Below are 16,968 nucleotides of genomic sequence, written 5' to 3' on the forward strand. Positions count from 1 at the left end.
ACGCCTCGAGACATGATGCAGTTGGTTTAAGTATGTCCTGTTACAGGTCATCAGATTGACACTAGTGCGTTTATCCTAACTCGTTGACTTTAAATGAAACCTGAGGATCACTAGGCCCCGTCTAAAACAATTCACACACACACACACACACACACACACACACACACACACACACACACACACACATCATTAACAATGTTGGAAACAGTTGTGCTGCTTAATATTTATTTTAGAAACTGATAAAACTCATGCATTCTATCAATCATGTTATGTCTGTCTATTAAAAGATGGAATCCCAGCTGGTGCACATACAGCCATGGTCTGTAAAATATCATGGCTCTTTTATTTCCAGCATATGTTGTCTGAGTGGCCCAGGCTTTAATGTGCCTATTGATTGTGCTCCCTGTAGGGTTGCATTTTGGGATTGACTGGACACACAAATGTTGTAATGTAATGAAGGCTCGCTTTCGAATGTATTGTGCTAAATTGTTATGCAGCACACACGTGCATGCAACATTAGCCTGTTTAAATATAAATCTGTTTAATATGAAAATGGCTAAAGTTGTTTACAATGAGACAACATTGTAATATTGTACAGTAACAGTTTTTGTAAGAATCTGAAAAAGAGCTATGTTACAGCAACCATTGCTCAAGCCAATATGAAGATCCTCAGCACATGCTTACAGGTCCAAAGCATCACATCTTGGGTGACTCAAATTCATGTCATTTAGAGACCAATTAAAAGGCTTGTGCACAAAATTCCAGGTTTTCTGCAGCCATACAATAGCTTTGGATGACAAACAGACTGAAATTTAAGTAATTATTCATCCGCTCTGACTCTCCTTTGGTGCGTTCATGAAAGAACAAGCCATGTCTGAATTGCAAACAGCAGATAACAGATTTAAATTTCATGTCTGTTTCTCATCCAATTCTTGACATGTAGCACATGAGTTGTATGAACTACTTTTACGGTGCCTTTTGCGACTTTGAAGTTTAAAAGTACTTAGTTGTAATTTCTTAAAAATGTCATCTTTGTGTTACAAAGAAAAAAAAGAAAGTCATACGCGTTTGGAACGACATGAGGGCGAGTAAATAATGACAGACTTTTCATTTTTGTGTGAACCATCTCTTTAAGTCCACGTCTTTACAGAATGTGACAAGAATGATTTGATTGTTTGTTCGAGTGTGCTTGTGGCGCGTGGGTTTTTGTGAGGTGTTTTTTCGTGTCTGTGGCTGATGAAGGGGACAGAGACAGTTCCTTTGGGGGAGTGTCAGCAGGTGTGTGCAGTGAAATCTTCAGTTGCTAAAGTCACACAGGTCCGTCTGTCTGTGTGTCTCCAGGCCACTGTCTCAGCGCAGTCACATCGCCTTCATCTTTTGTGTGACCGCGACCTTCAGAACACCTCCACATGACCCCCAAACATCTAACACAGGGAACAGAAAGCACAGAGGGGCCAGCTAACACCTGGCACTGTAGCTACTATCACAGAGAGCTTGACCCCTGTGTCTCGGGTCATGCAGACAGACGGTGGGTGGAAGACAGTAGGAGCGCAGTCTGACTGCTTTTCAGTGGGTGTAGAAGCCGTAGTAGCCCGCATCACTGCAATTGTCCTTTTCGCAAGCCTCTGCGCTGCGGTTGGGAGGAGAATTTTCCGTGCTGGACGTATATGGCGACACGCGCCTCTTCTTGTTCTCACCTCCCTCGAACAGACCTGAGTCAGCAGAGTCCACCGATTTAACCGAGGGGGCTTCCATCCAAGTGTCCTCCCCGGACTCTTTGGACTTCTCTTGGAGAAGTGGCTGGCGCTGGGGCTCGAGGAGCGACGGGGAGGGGTGGAAGCGCGAGTTCGCTGCTGAGGGAGATGACGTCGCAGCTGGGGATGAGACGGTTCGGAACCAGCCGATGCTAGACCCGGGTTTACAGTGGTGTGGGTGATTTAGGTACTGCGATGAGGGACGACCTGAGCTCCACGGCCCTGGGTTGGCGGAGGACACCGACCCGGGGGCAAAGTGGCTTTCAGGGTAGTAGCTCAGCGGGTGGTGGGGGGACGTCTGAAGCGGAAAGGGTTTGTAGAGGTTGTTGGAAGGGTATTCGCTCTCGTACGCATTGAAGTCGAGGCGGTTCGGAGGCACCCCCTGCTGGCTGGACAGGTACCAGCGGCTGTGAGGGCTGGAGGCAGGGTCTTTGGGGCACTGCTGGGTCATGCTGACAGGCTCGCGGCTGTAGAAACGACTCTGAGACAGCGGACTCATGTACTGGTCAGACAGGTACGGCTGGTGAGGGTAACAACCACCTGGAAGGAGCGGCTGGCTTTCGGTTGGGGAGGGCGTGAGGCGGTCCGAGTCAGGAGGTGCGTACAGCCTACGTGAGTAAAGAGAGGGTCAAAGGTCAACTTCAATAGACAAAACACCTCCTGAAATGTTAATCCGTTAATGTTAAAAACCCCCATTGGTGAAAATCAAGTTTTTAATGTTGTTTGTGGTGTTTTTAACATGCTTTAAGACAAACCAAGTGCAAATTCATAAGATAACACCATTGCTGAGTATTTTCTCTTAAAAACTGCAGTTATCTCAAAAAGGCGGTTTGAAAAATGCCGGTGTTTCTGACGTCACAAACTACCTTGTGACCAATCCCCTCAATGTGCGGGTGGGCTTTCGCATATCATTAACGGTCTCGAGAGAACCCAGGTTATCCCGGTATATTTTTCTGTTGATATGAAAAATTGGGTACATTTAGCAATAAGGTGGTTGAATTATGGGTAACGCTTCATTTTACAGTACTGTTTCCCATGTACATACTATGTACTTATTATAGTAATTACAATAACTGGGTAATAACTGGGTAATAACTAGGTACCAACCCTGAACCTACCCCTAAACCTACCCTTAACCCATGTACTTACCTTATATTACCCAGTACTTTCTAGGTAAGTACACTGTAAGTACTGTATTGTAAAATGAAGCATTTCCGAATTATGTATATGATGTATACGATGTTATGATGAACTATATGCCTTTCTCCACTGACGTTCTAATATGTTCAAACGCTTCTACTGATGCAGACTTTTTTAGAAGGCAGCTGTCTGACTCTGAGATGGTGAATGGAAACATGGTTTGTGTAAAATTAGCAACACATTATTAGCTGTTTGATAACATAGGCAAGCCAAATGCTAATCATATTAATTACCGTTATGTGTCTGACGTTGTAGACATAAAACACATTACCATTCTGACACATCGACTTGTTTATGAGCCTGTACTTCACTCTTACATTTCTTCTTCTACATTCAATCCGTTTTAAGGCATGAATAAAAAATACATAAAAAAATATGTAATTTTGGTTATCATAGATGTTATAATGGATAAAATGATTGACTACAGGAGGACTTTAATACTGTTTTACCATTAATTGAAGTGAGAATGCCTTTTAAATATAGAACTGAGGTAGCGAACACGATGTAGAATTGCAATTCGAATTAAAATGTAAGGAAGTGGAATTAAAAAGATTTGTAAATTCATATAGGCCTAACTGTAATTTAGGTACCTGTAACATTAGACAGACAGACAGATAGTTCCACAGAGACCAATTTTTCTGTATTTAATTTACTCCAGGCTTACTTACGTGTCATAATTGTCCCGGAAACCTTTAGCAAACGGGTTATGATCTATTTTCAGCTGAGTGATCTGTGAAATGGCAGGGGAAGGGGTTGGAGAAAGGGCACAGAGAGAGAGAGAGAGAGAGAGAGAGAGAGGGGGTAAGAGTAAAGTCACATGGGCTCATGAAGCACAGTCAGGGAGACTGATAGATCACTGTTGTAACGAAATAATTCATGAATTACACTCATCCTCTTTCCTACAGCCACAGTTAACATCTCTAGCACACACAACCCTTTATAAATCTCACAGACTCAATGTGCAGACATAACACAACTATCTCGTCTGGGTCGTCCCACACTGTGACGTCATGTCTCTTTGTTTGCTGGAAGCAGTGGTTATGTGGCAGTTGCAATCTGATTAATAAAAAAATAACCCACAGCATGATGAGTTCAGATGACGTGACTTACATCTGCATTCTGGTAGGCAGTGACGGCAATGAACTGAGTCTCAGGGAAGACAAACGTCTGAGTTTTAGAGGTCAGGAAGGGATCCTCCGTTCCATCCTCCTTTACCTCCACGATGTGAAGACGTGGTTGGTATTTATGGAGCGACTGTAGCACTATCATCTGTATACCAAGCAATGCAGTAGTCAGTGAAATAGTGCAGATATGATATGGTGTCACAGAAGGATGATATATTCAACCCGAATGGTAAAAGTACTCTCTGTTTGACTACAACCAATGTTGACATAGATGACTCAGGTGTGGGTATGATGTAGTAAGCTTAACAGGGTTTATTATTATATTACCTGTCCTACGTTGTTAGAGCTGCCTTTGTTATTGGTAAGTTTCAGTTTGCCAAAGGAAACTTCCTGTCTCATCCAGTGATTCCCAGTGTTGGGAGAGTCTGGGTGCATATACATTCTGTTTCCTGTAAAAAAAAGAAGTTTAATAAATATTTATACACTCAATGCAGTTTGAAAATATATGTATTTAAACCATATTTTACTGTCAATGACACAGTTTTGTGAAAAAAGTATTTTTGTTATCAAAATGCAGATATTGTGTGAAACATCATCACAATTTAAAATCACCCTATTGTATTCTAATATATTTTCAAATGTAATTTATATGCTGATTTGCTGCTCAATAAACATTTCTTATTATTATCAATCCTGAAAACAGTTGTGCTACATACTATTTTTGGTGGAAACTGTAATAACACATTGTTTGGCTTCAGTTCTCGAAATGTTAAACATTATTTATACATAAACATTATTTTTTACATTGTGTAATTTACTTTGTGAATTGATTAGAATAAGCCAATTAAGAGTGCAAAGACAATTGTTTTACACATGCACTAGAATGCAATCTCCCTTGAACAGCAGTTGCAGTGCAAAGATGTTGTGGTGGGCCACATGCTTAGGTTCCTCTGATTGTGGCATACGGCGGTATCAGAAACACTCATGCATTTCTAGCCACAAAAAGACAGAGCTCAGTGTGTGTGAAGTTTTCTTGCTTTGCTCAGAAAGCACTCACACGGTGAAAACCACAATTCAGATAAATACATTAATCTTGTTTGTAGGGTTTAAATGTAGATAGTGGCCAGGAAAAGGCAGTGTGTTTCTATCGGATACCTGGCATGTTGCCTTCTGCCTTTCCACACTGGACCCATTTGCCTCCTTGGTATCTCCAGTGATGCTGGTCAGCAAGAACCACGTCCACATATATGTTATAATGAGCTGAGGGATCCAGTGAGCTGATGTTAAAGCTGAGGAAAGGGAACATCCTCCTGTTGACAGACAGATCAGAAAACACAGTGAGATGATAGAGGAACGCATTAATGCTGTTGTTATGGATAAAGATTTGAGATCACGGACTTAACTAGTTATTAGGGATGCAGTGATGTTAAAATTCTCGTCGAAGCGAAGAAATATTTTTTCAAAAAAGTTTCTATCTACATATTTTTTTCGATTTTCTCTAAAATAAATATGCATATTTACATAAATATATAATAAAATATAACTATATAAAATAACTTTAATAAATAGTTGTGTTCAAAATTAAATTGATGTCAGATTAATGTTTGGAATTTTTTTTCCCTTTTAAAAAACTTTTTTTTTAAAGGTATACTCTTTATTTATTTTGTTTAAAATGAACAACATTTAAAATATGAGTCAATGCATCATCATTCCATCTTCCAAAATGTGTTTTTTGTCTTACCCAGATTCACTATGGTAAGCCTAGTATCCACCTTTTTCCTAACAAGCCTACTTGGTTTTAGATTATGGGAGGTACTTTCGGTTTGGGGAAGTTCCGCTCAAAAAACTGAAACAAATAATTTCAAATCATAAGGTTGCACTACTAATAATCCTTATATGTCAGTTCAGTTGACTGAATCACTCAATGTTCCAGTTAATGGATATTTTTGATTAAGGCAACGTGTTACATAATACAGACACATTTAACACATCCTGCTGCGTAAATAATTGGGGGGGTCTGTGGTAGTAATTTGTTAATAATTTTACTCTTTTAAATGTCCTTTTTATGTTCGATTGTTGAAAGGTGAGTAGAATCTCACATGTACCCAGTTTTTAAAGTAGCGTATTATTGCGCTCAGAGTGAACTATGCGATGATTGTTTAAAGTTTAACGGAAGTTAATCCGATAATTCATGCAAAGCGTCATGGGGCATAGGAAAAGGTGGATAAGTGTTTATATTTTAGACCTAGGGGGATGGTTTTCGCTGGAAACTGCGTACATACGTCACTCGCTCGTGTCTCGTCATGTCAGTAAATAGAGAAAAGTTTCTAAAGCTACTTTGATGTGTGTATAGTGTAATATTGGCACAGGTTAATTGTCACAATGAGAGAGAAATGTTAACATGGAGCAGCTAAATCTCAAACCTCCGGGGAATCACCGTTTTAAACAAACGCCGAACAGAGAGTCTGCTGGAAAAATGATAACGCAACTAAGTTTGTAATAAAACAAGAATCAACATTGGCTTAGCTTTTTGGAGATGGCGAGAACTGAGGGATTTGAAATGTAAAAGCGACGTGGCGATGGCTTTTCTTACTGAACATGTGACTGGTATTTATTGAACAAATAAATTGCCATATGTAGCTCTTTAACAGAGTTCATTGTAAAGCATTATCTATTATGAAGGGTCGTTTCATTATTGTTGATGTAATGCTGTGCTGGAATTTTATTATCATAGAAGTACAGTGTCTATTAATGGGTAAAGCCACATTAATGTCTTCAGCTAGTCAGCTTGAGATCCTTTTTCCATCTAAACCGGTTATATCTCTTAAGCTTGAATGTTGTATGAGCAGCAGAAGGATAACCATATTCATCCGCAGAGTCGAAGCACAACCAAAACAAAGTTCTTCTGCAAAATGCATGCAGTTTTGTTTTTTTAACCACTTAAGGGCCAAGAGATACATTGTGTACTTTTAATAAAGGTGGCGTCCCTCTTTAAGAAATAGTGTTTTTAAAAAAGATTATATTTAAAATATGAAAATTACACTGTCCTTTACGCTAAAATTTGCTGACATGTTTTAATTAAATTAAATTAAACATCAAAAATCGACTGACACAAATGAAGAAATCATTCATTTCGGATATGATCCTTATATATATGAGGGTGAGTATTTGGTGGTAAGCAATAGTTATGTGGGGACATTCATTGCGATAGAGAGGCAACTGGGAGCAGGCAGTATGTGAATCTTTAATATGAATATTAATAAAACATGTTAGGAGATGCATCTGCTTGATTGCTGTAGTTTTCCTTGCTAGACAGATTTTGATCACGGTGCAGTGATGGAGAGGAGGTAACTGGGAGGTCAGTGTGTCCCATTGGGTTAAGTTTCCAAAGACGCGACTCACACACTCGGCACACACTTCCTGCAAAAAGACCTAGTTTTAATGTTCTACAGTCGTGTTTCTGTGCCTTTTCACCGTGGCACCACTTGTGATGCAACAAACATTAGACATCAGCCATGCTGGCTTCAATTCAACCTCATCCAATACTGTGACGCTTTCGGTCTCACTATTACACTCCAGAGATGACGTCTATGCTACACGGCTGTGTCTCATTCAACAGATTCAACAGTTACAGGCTACTGCTCATGCTTGTATGTTTCCCCTCCGCCGGATGCTCCTGTCAGGTGACACTCAAGTGCAGTTGTCTGCTCGTATCTGTGTCTGTATCATATCATTTCCATGAACTGGATACAGACCAAATAATTTGTATATGGCTCAGAATGGATTTAGGTTATAAAAATCTCTCGCTCTCTGTCCTCTCATCTGTGCCTATGAGCTTTCAGAGTGAAACTATAAACCTTTTTTTCCCATTGGGAAGAGCAGGGGGTCACATTATTGGAATTCGTTCTGCTTTATATAGAAATTTTACTTTGTACATGGATATAGAATTGTTTGTTTCGGACACATTTGTGGGAATTGTAGGTTAATTCTTAAGAAACGATTTTGTAATGCTTTTTAACATTAGTAACATGACATGTACACTACCATTCAAAAGTTTGGGCTCAGTAAGATTTAAAAAAAAAATCAGCAAGGATGTATTAAAAGTGACAGAAAAGAAACTTTTATATTGGTATTTAATTTTTAAATAAACGCTGTTCTTTTCTTTCCATTCATCAAATATCTCTGAAAAATGGTTTCAACAAAAATATTACGCAGCACAACTGGTTTAAACATTGATAACAATAAGAAATGTGTCCTTAGCCCCAAATCTACAAATTAGAATGATTTCTGAAGTATCATGTGACACTGAAGACTAATGACTGCTAAAATATGTTGCATACATTTAAACATATTAAAATAGAAATCAGGTATTTTAATTATAATAATATTTCACAATAATACTGTTTTATTGTATTTTTTATTTATTTATTTAGTATTTTTATTGTATAAAATAAATCTCGCCTTAGTGAACATTAGAGGCTTTTTTCAAAAATGTTAAAAAAAATATTACTGACCCAACATTTTTTAACATTATTGCACTGTAAGTCTAAGTCTAACCCTAAAGCAATTTTAAACCAACTATTTATGATTAAAACAAAAAGTGAAGTTTAGCATTGATGTTTCCCATTTAATTAAATAGTAGTAGTAATAATAATAATAATAATAATAATAAAATAATGAAGAATGTATATAGCACTTACAAATGTACTACTGTACACCCAAAGAGCTTTATAAACATGTCAAGGGTCTCTCCTCAACGACCATCATAGTGCAATGTAAATTATATTATCATTTATCTGATGCAGTGTGATCAGTTAAGACACATGAGAACCAATGATGTCTGACTTGTGCTACAAGAAAAAATGGCATGTGAATGTACAAATGTGTGAAAAGTTTCTCTGAATTACAGCAGTGGGAAAGTTCCTCTAAAAGCAAACAGTACAATGTAATAATGTTGTCTGTACTTTTTCGTAATTTTCGGAGTTCAACACTTTACAGTCACTGTGTACTTTTTTATGCAAAAGCGATGCTTGCACATTCTACTAAATATTTAATTTTGTGTTTCCAAGAAGTTACTCCAGCTTCAGTGAGTGAAAAGAAATAAAGAATCAACGGTTTGTTTCGAAAAAGAGAATTAAGAGATATTTCTAACTGAAATAAGTTTCTCTTTTCAAGAAGGGTGAAGGACGCCTGATGTCGAGGATTAGAGCGTGATGACACTTGTTTGCGACAGGGTGGCATGACACAAGCGCACGGACTGCCCACCCACGGGCAGCTGTAATCAATCATCATTCTCAGATGGAGCCCTGGCATTGTCGGGCCTTGTGGTGGTGAAGAGACCCAACAGGTGAAGAGTTTCTTCTTCCACATCAGTTGTCAATATAAGTGAAAACAGAAACCAGAATGGTCTCTGTATCATTAAGCGCTCATGCGTTGCCTCCTCGTTCTGAGTTATAACTGTACCGTCTGTGGCAGTCACTTTCCTCATCTGACTGAGCCTCAGAAATTGTCATACTTTTTAAAAATGAGACATTTATAAGAAATCAGTACCTGGAGAGGGGGAAACCAGTGGGTTCACCACTGAGAGGAATGTTTTGCATGAGTAGGAGTTTAAGGTCTACGACAAAAAGTTATAGGTTAACCTTTGGAAACTTATCTGCCACTCCTTGACTCAGTGATTGAGCCATGAACATGGTAGTAGGTGGTGGCCAAACAAAAATGCCTCCTCTGCTGTCTAGGACTCTAGGAAGATACAGTTTTCCATACATATATGTGTTTCCCCTTAGCACAAGAAGTACTTGGTGTGATCAACGCAAAATTGCAGAGTAAAAAAGACAAGAAGGGACGATAAAAAAAACAAAAAAAAACCTGTCTGGATATAGACTGGTGAGGGGGCTTTCTCCCCGAGCCTGTCATTGATTTGCCAGGACAGGAGTTCAGGTCTAGTTTGTGTCATCCTCGTAGTCTTGATTCTTCTGCAAACATGCCAGTCTGCCAGTTTTTTACACATAAAGGTAAAATATCAAACATGACACAAGCAGATTGGCATGTACAGTAAGCACAGCATGTTTACGTGGTTATTGTAAGCAATTATGTGAATGTGGTTACATTCAGAAACCACAATATATTTGCTGATGTTGGAGAATTGTCATAGCTGTAGTGCTGAGTTTGTAGCATGGCTGCTGAAAAACAGTGGCTGGAAATGGAGCAGGCAGCAACCACAGATACATGTACAGACAATCCCTTTGATCTCGACAGGGTTCTGCTGGTTTGCTGCTGTCACAACTCATCTGTTTCTGTCAGAGCTGCTTGATGGGATTCCACTGGAATCATGTACACAGCCGTCAATCTGTTCTGTAGTGAGCGGTGACTATTCAACAAGTTTGCTGCTTCTGAGGTCTGGCTTTTCTCAGCAAGACTGCATACTCCATGCCACCATATACAGCTGAACAGGATGTGATTGTTAGTTGAAAAAAAAAAAAAGAAAGAAAAAAGTTCAAAGGCCACAGACAGAGAGACATTGAATTGGTGCAGGAGGAGAGATTGCATTTTATGCAGAGCCTGGACGACCTTAATCATTTTGATAAAACCGATGCATTGATATTGCAAAGGTTTCTTTTGTTGTAATTTTGTAAAAAAGTGACTATATATAAAGTTATATTAGAACCATGTTCAAAAAGAAGTAAGAAGTTAAATGAATATTAATAATGAATTATTTGAACACTTTTTGGATGTTTACCTAGTCCATAGGTCATGTGATGAACTACATCTGTGGTTACTCTGCTATAGGATGCTTTTGTGAACTTTTCACATCCACTAAAAGCATCTTGAAATCTGTTAGTGGTCAAAAAATGGCTCAGAAAAGTGAAGAAAGTTCTGAGAAAAGCTCTAGCATAATCTGATTTGCAGATAATTGGTTTACACTGAAAAAAATTGTTTTGGATTTACTTTGAAACAATTTTCACTCAGAAAAATGCTAGTGAATTTCACAAATAATTATTTAACAAATAAGTTGCACATTGAATAAAAAAATAATTTCAACTTTAAATATACAACTTTTTACATTGTGCAATGCAAAGAATGCACTTCATACATTATTAAAAGGATAGTTCACCTAAAAATAAAAATTCTGTCATCATTTTCTTTATTTCTTCTGCAGCACACAAAATAAGAATGTTGGTAATCAAACAGCATTAGTCACTATTGACTTTCATTGTCATTTCATCTTTTTTTATGTTTAACAGAAGACAGAAAGTCATACAGGTTTGGAACGACATGGAGTGAGTAATGACAGAATTGATCAGAATTCAGAAATTATTTTATCAGAAATAATGACCGAAATATCAGAATTTCATACCTTTAAATGTCCATACTTTTTTGCAGCCACCGTTTATAATTGTCATCTTTATTATCTTACCTAATGCTGCAATTTAAAGGAGGCCAAATGAAGGCCGGATAAATTATTCATGTGCAACTTTCTGCTGTGCTGCATGGTTTGTACTCATTGTGCAGCATACTTCATCATACCATAAGGTGATAATGCTGTGTGTGAGTATAGAAAGCCTAAAACATTTCCTAAGAGTTTCACTATACGCAATTTTAGCCAATAAACAAATGCGTGGAAATTTTCAAGATTTTTGCGGTGTTAAATATGAGACATGTGAATCCACTGAAGCAGATAGACAGCTTGATTTACATAATAAAGCAGAGAAACCTTTTCATCCAAACCTACAAAGAACCTACTCATTCACATATCCTATACAAGCACCTGAGGTCAGAATGTCTTTTATTACTGTTATATTTTGACTTTTATAAAGACTGTTTTTGGGGTGGTGATGGCGCAATGGATAAGACACATGCCTTTGGTTTGAGAGACCCGGGTTCAAATCCACTGTGAGACACCAATGTGTCCCTGAGCAAAACACTTAACCCCTAGTTGCTCCAGAGGTGTGCGACCTCTGACATATCTAGCAATTGTAAGTCGCTTTGGATAAAAGCGTCAGCTAAATGAATAAATGTAAAATGTAAATGTTTTTCAACAACAGTGAAAAACCCTAGTTCCCCTTTTAAGCAGTATGTTGCAGATGCGTTTGAAATAAGACAGTTTTTATATTTTCTTTTACTTTAGTATTTATCAACCACTGAACATGCAATGGAATGGATCTTTGACAACAAAGATCTTTCATATCCCTCCCACTAATGTTCTGTGAGGTAACATTTTCATGAATTTCAGTCGTTATTAATATCATTTGGCACCCTCTTGTTGCCTTATTTGCCTCTCAGACTAGCATAAAAGCAAGACAACGCTCACCTACACCAATCTATGTTTAGAGCTGATGGCCCGTGCCTGTTTAAGTTTGTGAAACCTGGTGGCTGGAGTGAGGTTAGGGGCCAGTTTTAGAGTTCGACTTGAAAAGGGCCGAAGACCTCTGCTCTCGTGTGCATTTCAAAGCCCTGACTCGGACTGCACCTCGACTTCTGAGGAAACGTGCATCACTGCGCTCACAGGGTACCAGACCAGTGGAGAGAGAGCAAAGAAAAAAGCGAGAAAGAGAGCGAGAGAGAGGAAGAAAGTGCCTTCCTTCATTTCCTGCACTTCAAAGCTACCTCCACTGATGTGTATGGCCATCAGTCTCACTGGTGCTCAACCAACTTTACCCCCAAACACACCACCCCCTCCTCCTTACTTTTCCACTTCCTGTCTTGGGCAGAATTACCTGAGCTATGACACTCACTGGCAATGAAAACCAATAAAATAACCCTTATGTTCAATGCACATTATATCGTATATGACAGAACATAATAATAATTTGCAGCAAATCACGTGTACTTAAATAAATGGACTCAAACTGGTGCAATTTCTAAAATGTGAGAAAATAACTTCACTAGATCAGATAAGAACAGGAAATGTAATGATTCAGAGGCTAAAAAAATGAACCATCAATGTCATGATAGCATTAAAAATGATGAATCAAACCAAACCAGGTTTTCTAGTTTAAGTGAAATATTAAATAATCTGTAAGCCACTTGATTCCCAGTAGCCTGTTTAGTTACTCGCATTTACAAGGGTGATTTGAAGTATTTTAACATTCCTTTGTAATTTATACCATTAATAAACTACATGATGTATGCCCTATTTCATTATGTTTTCTTTCTGTCTGAATGTATTCATTCTGAATAAGCTTTGCAAAAGCATTCAAGACCCCTGTCTGTAGGTTACAGGTTACAAAAGCGTGCGCTCACACACTTACACACTCACAAACTGTTATACCGTACGCACAGATGCATGCATATCTGTGTATAAGCTACCAAACTAACAATACTAATAATATTAAATAAATAAAGATAAATAGCCTACATATCTCTGTTTTGAAAATTTAGCCTATAGGAGTAGGTAGGTTCGTTTTTTATAGTGCGTAAACGTATAGTACAAAATAAAATAAAGACAGTTATGAGTGATGACCGTGGCAGCAGTGTTTTTAAAGTGATAACGCTATGATTTGTTGTAGCAGTAAAATGTGAAATTCAGTCATATGTTAAAACATTAAGAAAAAAACATGTTACCTCTTCATTTCAAGGTTAGGCGATTTGCTTTCAAAACCATATATAAATGCACATTGTACAGTGTCTCCTGCATACTGAAAAATACTGAATAAATTACAGTCTCTAAGTGTTACTTTTTATCTCTGAAATAAATATTTTTAATAACTATTTGAACTTAAAGTGTGAGCGTTTCCCCCGCCTGCTTAGCCTCCTATTAGACTGTAATTGTTTCTGATGCTTTCAATTCTCATATATTTTAACATAATTTTTTTTTATGGTGGCAGGTGAGAATGAGCTTAGATATTATTGGTTAGTGCAACAGTTTTCAGCATTATTATTATAATTTACATATGCTAGAAAGATTCTGTGATAAATATTGTTCCCAAACTGACATATAACGGCCTACTTAGAAATAATTATAAAGTCTTATCAGATAATATTTTAAATCCATATCATGCAATGACTATGTAATGTATGCCTTGAAAGCAGCTCTGAAATGAAAGTGTTGCACATCTGCAGATTATAATTTATAATCATCAGTTTAGATATTAATGTTCGCTGACCTGTCATCCGTCCCCACAATAACTTCTCTCCCTCTCTAGGGAATACAGTAGTTTATAAGTATTAATTAATGAGTTTTTATTTATATTTTATTTATAAACTAAGTTTGGTCATCACGTTCTTAAAACAAAAATAAAATAAAATAAAAAATAAAAACATCAGCAGTTCTCATAACCTTCTGTCAGATTTTTTTCAAATAAGGTAATTTCAGTTTCAAAATGTTGTGTCAAAGAGTGCATATAGGTATATATAAGTGCATAAAGTGCAGTGAGAGAATTTGACAAATTGCTAACAGTAGCCTATTTGTTTACTTTTGACAAAAACTGAAACCAGGTCGCGGTCTAGTAGAAAAAAAGGAATAAGATCAAAAGATCTCTCTGTAATTAGGCTTCCAAATTTAAGACACATAGCTATGCCAATGACTTAAATGCTGAATAACCAGTTTCTTGCTCTAATTGCGCACAAAAAATCTGCCACGAAAACAAACTTCTATGCTAATGACATAGGCTATTAAAGAGTGGCTAACCAAAAGGATTCTTACCGTCCCTGTTTCGTTATGATCATCTCTGTCTGATACTTGTGGAACTTTGCCCACAGCGGGTAGTTGTTGAGGAGCACTTGTGTCTTCCCGGACACCTGTAGACCAGGTAAAGTGTACATCGGTGCTCGCGGGTACCCGTGCTGAAAAGACGCCGGGTAACTGTCTGCGCTGCTGGGGTACACGTCTTTACCGTTGGCTGAAGAATACGGATCGGCTCCGGCTGGAACGTAAGTATGTCCCGTACCGCTCCGGCTGGTGAAGTGACAGCTGCCGAGCGGAGCCGGTGTGTAAAACCTCCCCGTCTGCGCTCCCGCATTTTGGTGGTACTCAGCGTGGAACGGCAACGTCAAACTGTCCTGTCCGTTTGGAATCGAGTCCTGGTAGTAAAACCTCGTGTCTTGGATGCCCATTTTAAAGTCCGGTAAGTCGCGGTTTCGGTGCAGGTGGCTGGTTAATTCTGCGTCTTTGGCGAAACTTTGTGCGTCTGTTCCATTCAACATATTGAGATACAAATTCCTGCCTATGCCGCCCATCTGCAGCACCGGTCCGAGCTCACTAGAGGTGTCATAGGTTTACCGTCCGTATGCTTTAACATTTAAAATAAGACTCTAATACAAACTTTATATAAACTGAAAGTTCTGGAGCTTGTCTGCAAAAGCGCGCAGTGTAATCTAGTTTTAAACTACTTGGGGAATCTTCCCTTTGATTTATCTTAATATGTTGAAGACATTGCCACTATGTAGTATTTGGAATAGGAATCGGACTTCAAACACATGATAAGACTCTATGATATATCCATATCTCGAATGGTAATTGGTCCGGAGGTGGGCTTTACACTCAGACTGGGCGTGATAGGCTTGATGCACGAGGACGGGCCTTCCCCTTTTAACAGGGGCTTCAGTTTGATACTCACTTAATAAAACTGAACACTCGTTACAATGTTAATTCCTTGAGTGCATACATGAACTTAATTAGTTGTATAAATGCGTAAATATACAGTATAGGCTATATACAGTCATATATATGCCTACTCAATATAATTTTTAAATAACATTTTTAATAAAAATAAACATTTCTATATTTGATAAAATGGTGTAAACATACATTATATCTCATTAGATAGTTTTGTGTTGATGAATAATATGTGGAAGATCTTGCTAAGAGAAACAGTCACAGAGAGTGAGTCGTTTTCCATTCATTTTCAACTGATATTTTTACTTTTTGAATCTTACATTTATGACATTCATTTCCACTCAAGCACACAGAATTTTTGTCTTCACTACAAGACCATATTTATTGAAATGTTACAGAAATTAGCTACATAAAGGTAAATATGTGCTCTGATTTTTTTTTATTAGTCATTTGCTGTACAAAATGTTACATGATGTTACCAGCTGTATGATGGGCACTTGATGGGATTTTAGTAATTGTATACTACTAAATGATGTCCTAAAGTTCTTTTACAATAAGTAATATTAAATAGACAAACATAAAACATCACCATGGGTAAAATTACATAAAAACAATGCATAAAATGTAACATAGCCTACACTGTGTATACTTTGATCTTATGTAGAAAAATAAGATTCATTTTTACATTTTGAAACTTTAACTTATAAACATAATTTTAAAGTATGAATATTGCCTATATAGTATTTTCTTTTCTTTCAAAGATAGTATTCTCTTTTCTTTATATATATATATATATATATATATATATATATATATATATATATATATATATATATAAAATGTTTCAGCTTAACTTTTGTAATGTGAAAACTAGTCTTGTGTTGACGGCGATTCAGTCTTGTTTTCTTTTTATTATTTTATTTTATTAGCTTGTTGTTCAGTTGCATTTAAGTTATTTGTATATATACTACTTTTTACTTAAAAACATCATAATTTCAAGGTATGAATATGGATAGTATTTTTTTTTCTTTCTGGCTTTTGGCAATATATTGGCAATATTTCAATATGTTTTTGAATCTTGTGTAGTTACAACATTCATTTCCAAATTGGAAATTTTATGGGGATGCTTATAAAAGTTGTGGTTACACTTTATTTTGATGGTCTCCTTTATTCTGTTGACTAATATTGCACCTACATGTCACCTTACTCTCATTAGAGTACTAGTTGAGTATAAGTAGACTTTTAGGCGTAGGATTAGGGTTAGTTGAATTAGTTGATTAGTTTCTTATAGTCTGTAGAATGTCTGATGGGGGACCATCAAAATAAAGTGTTG

At 37.4% G+C, this 16,968-nt stretch overlaps 1 protein-coding gene across 1 annotated transcript; it reads right to left on the minus strand.

Moving 5' to 3' along the window:
- Positions 1–211: 211 nt before the first annotated feature.
- On the minus strand, positions 212–15,531 carry tbx21 (T-box transcription factor 21). The gene is made up of 6 exons (XM_077200721.1): positions 14,724–15,531; positions 5,234–5,388; positions 4,406–4,527; positions 4,065–4,223; positions 3,623–3,684; positions 212–2,362 (listed from the first exon to the last, which is right to left on the minus strand). The coding sequence occupies exons 1-6, from the start codon at positions 15,254–15,256 to the stop codon at positions 1,567–1,569; spliced, it is 1,827 nt and encodes a 608-aa protein (XP_077056836.1). The 5' UTR covers positions 15,257–15,531; the 3' UTR covers positions 212–1,566.
- Positions 15,532–16,968: the final 1,437 nt, after the last annotated feature.

The sequence above is a fragment of the Siphateles boraxobius genome, unplaced genomic scaffold, assembly GCF_051911475.1.
Source record: "Siphateles boraxobius isolate OS27281-9 unplaced genomic scaffold, OSU_SipBor_1 46, whole genome shotgun sequence".
Lineage (NCBI taxonomy): Eukaryota > Metazoa > Chordata > Actinopteri > Cypriniformes > Leuciscidae > Siphateles > Siphateles boraxobius.

Bases quoted from the DNA above. Each gene is read 5' to 3' on its own strand.
- tbx21 (XM_077200721.1), bottom strand. From the start codon at position 15,256: ATGGGCGGCATAGGCAGGAATTTGTATCTCAATATGTTGAATGGAACA. The intron at 5,389-14,723 runs GTAAGAATCCTT...GTCTGTCAACAG, and splicing joins ATCATAACGAAACAGGGACG to GAGGATGTTCCCTTTCCTCA. The intron at 4,224-4,405 runs GTAATATAATAA...CTTGGTATACAG, and splicing joins GCTCTAACAACGTAGGACAG to ATGATAGTGCTACAGTCGCT.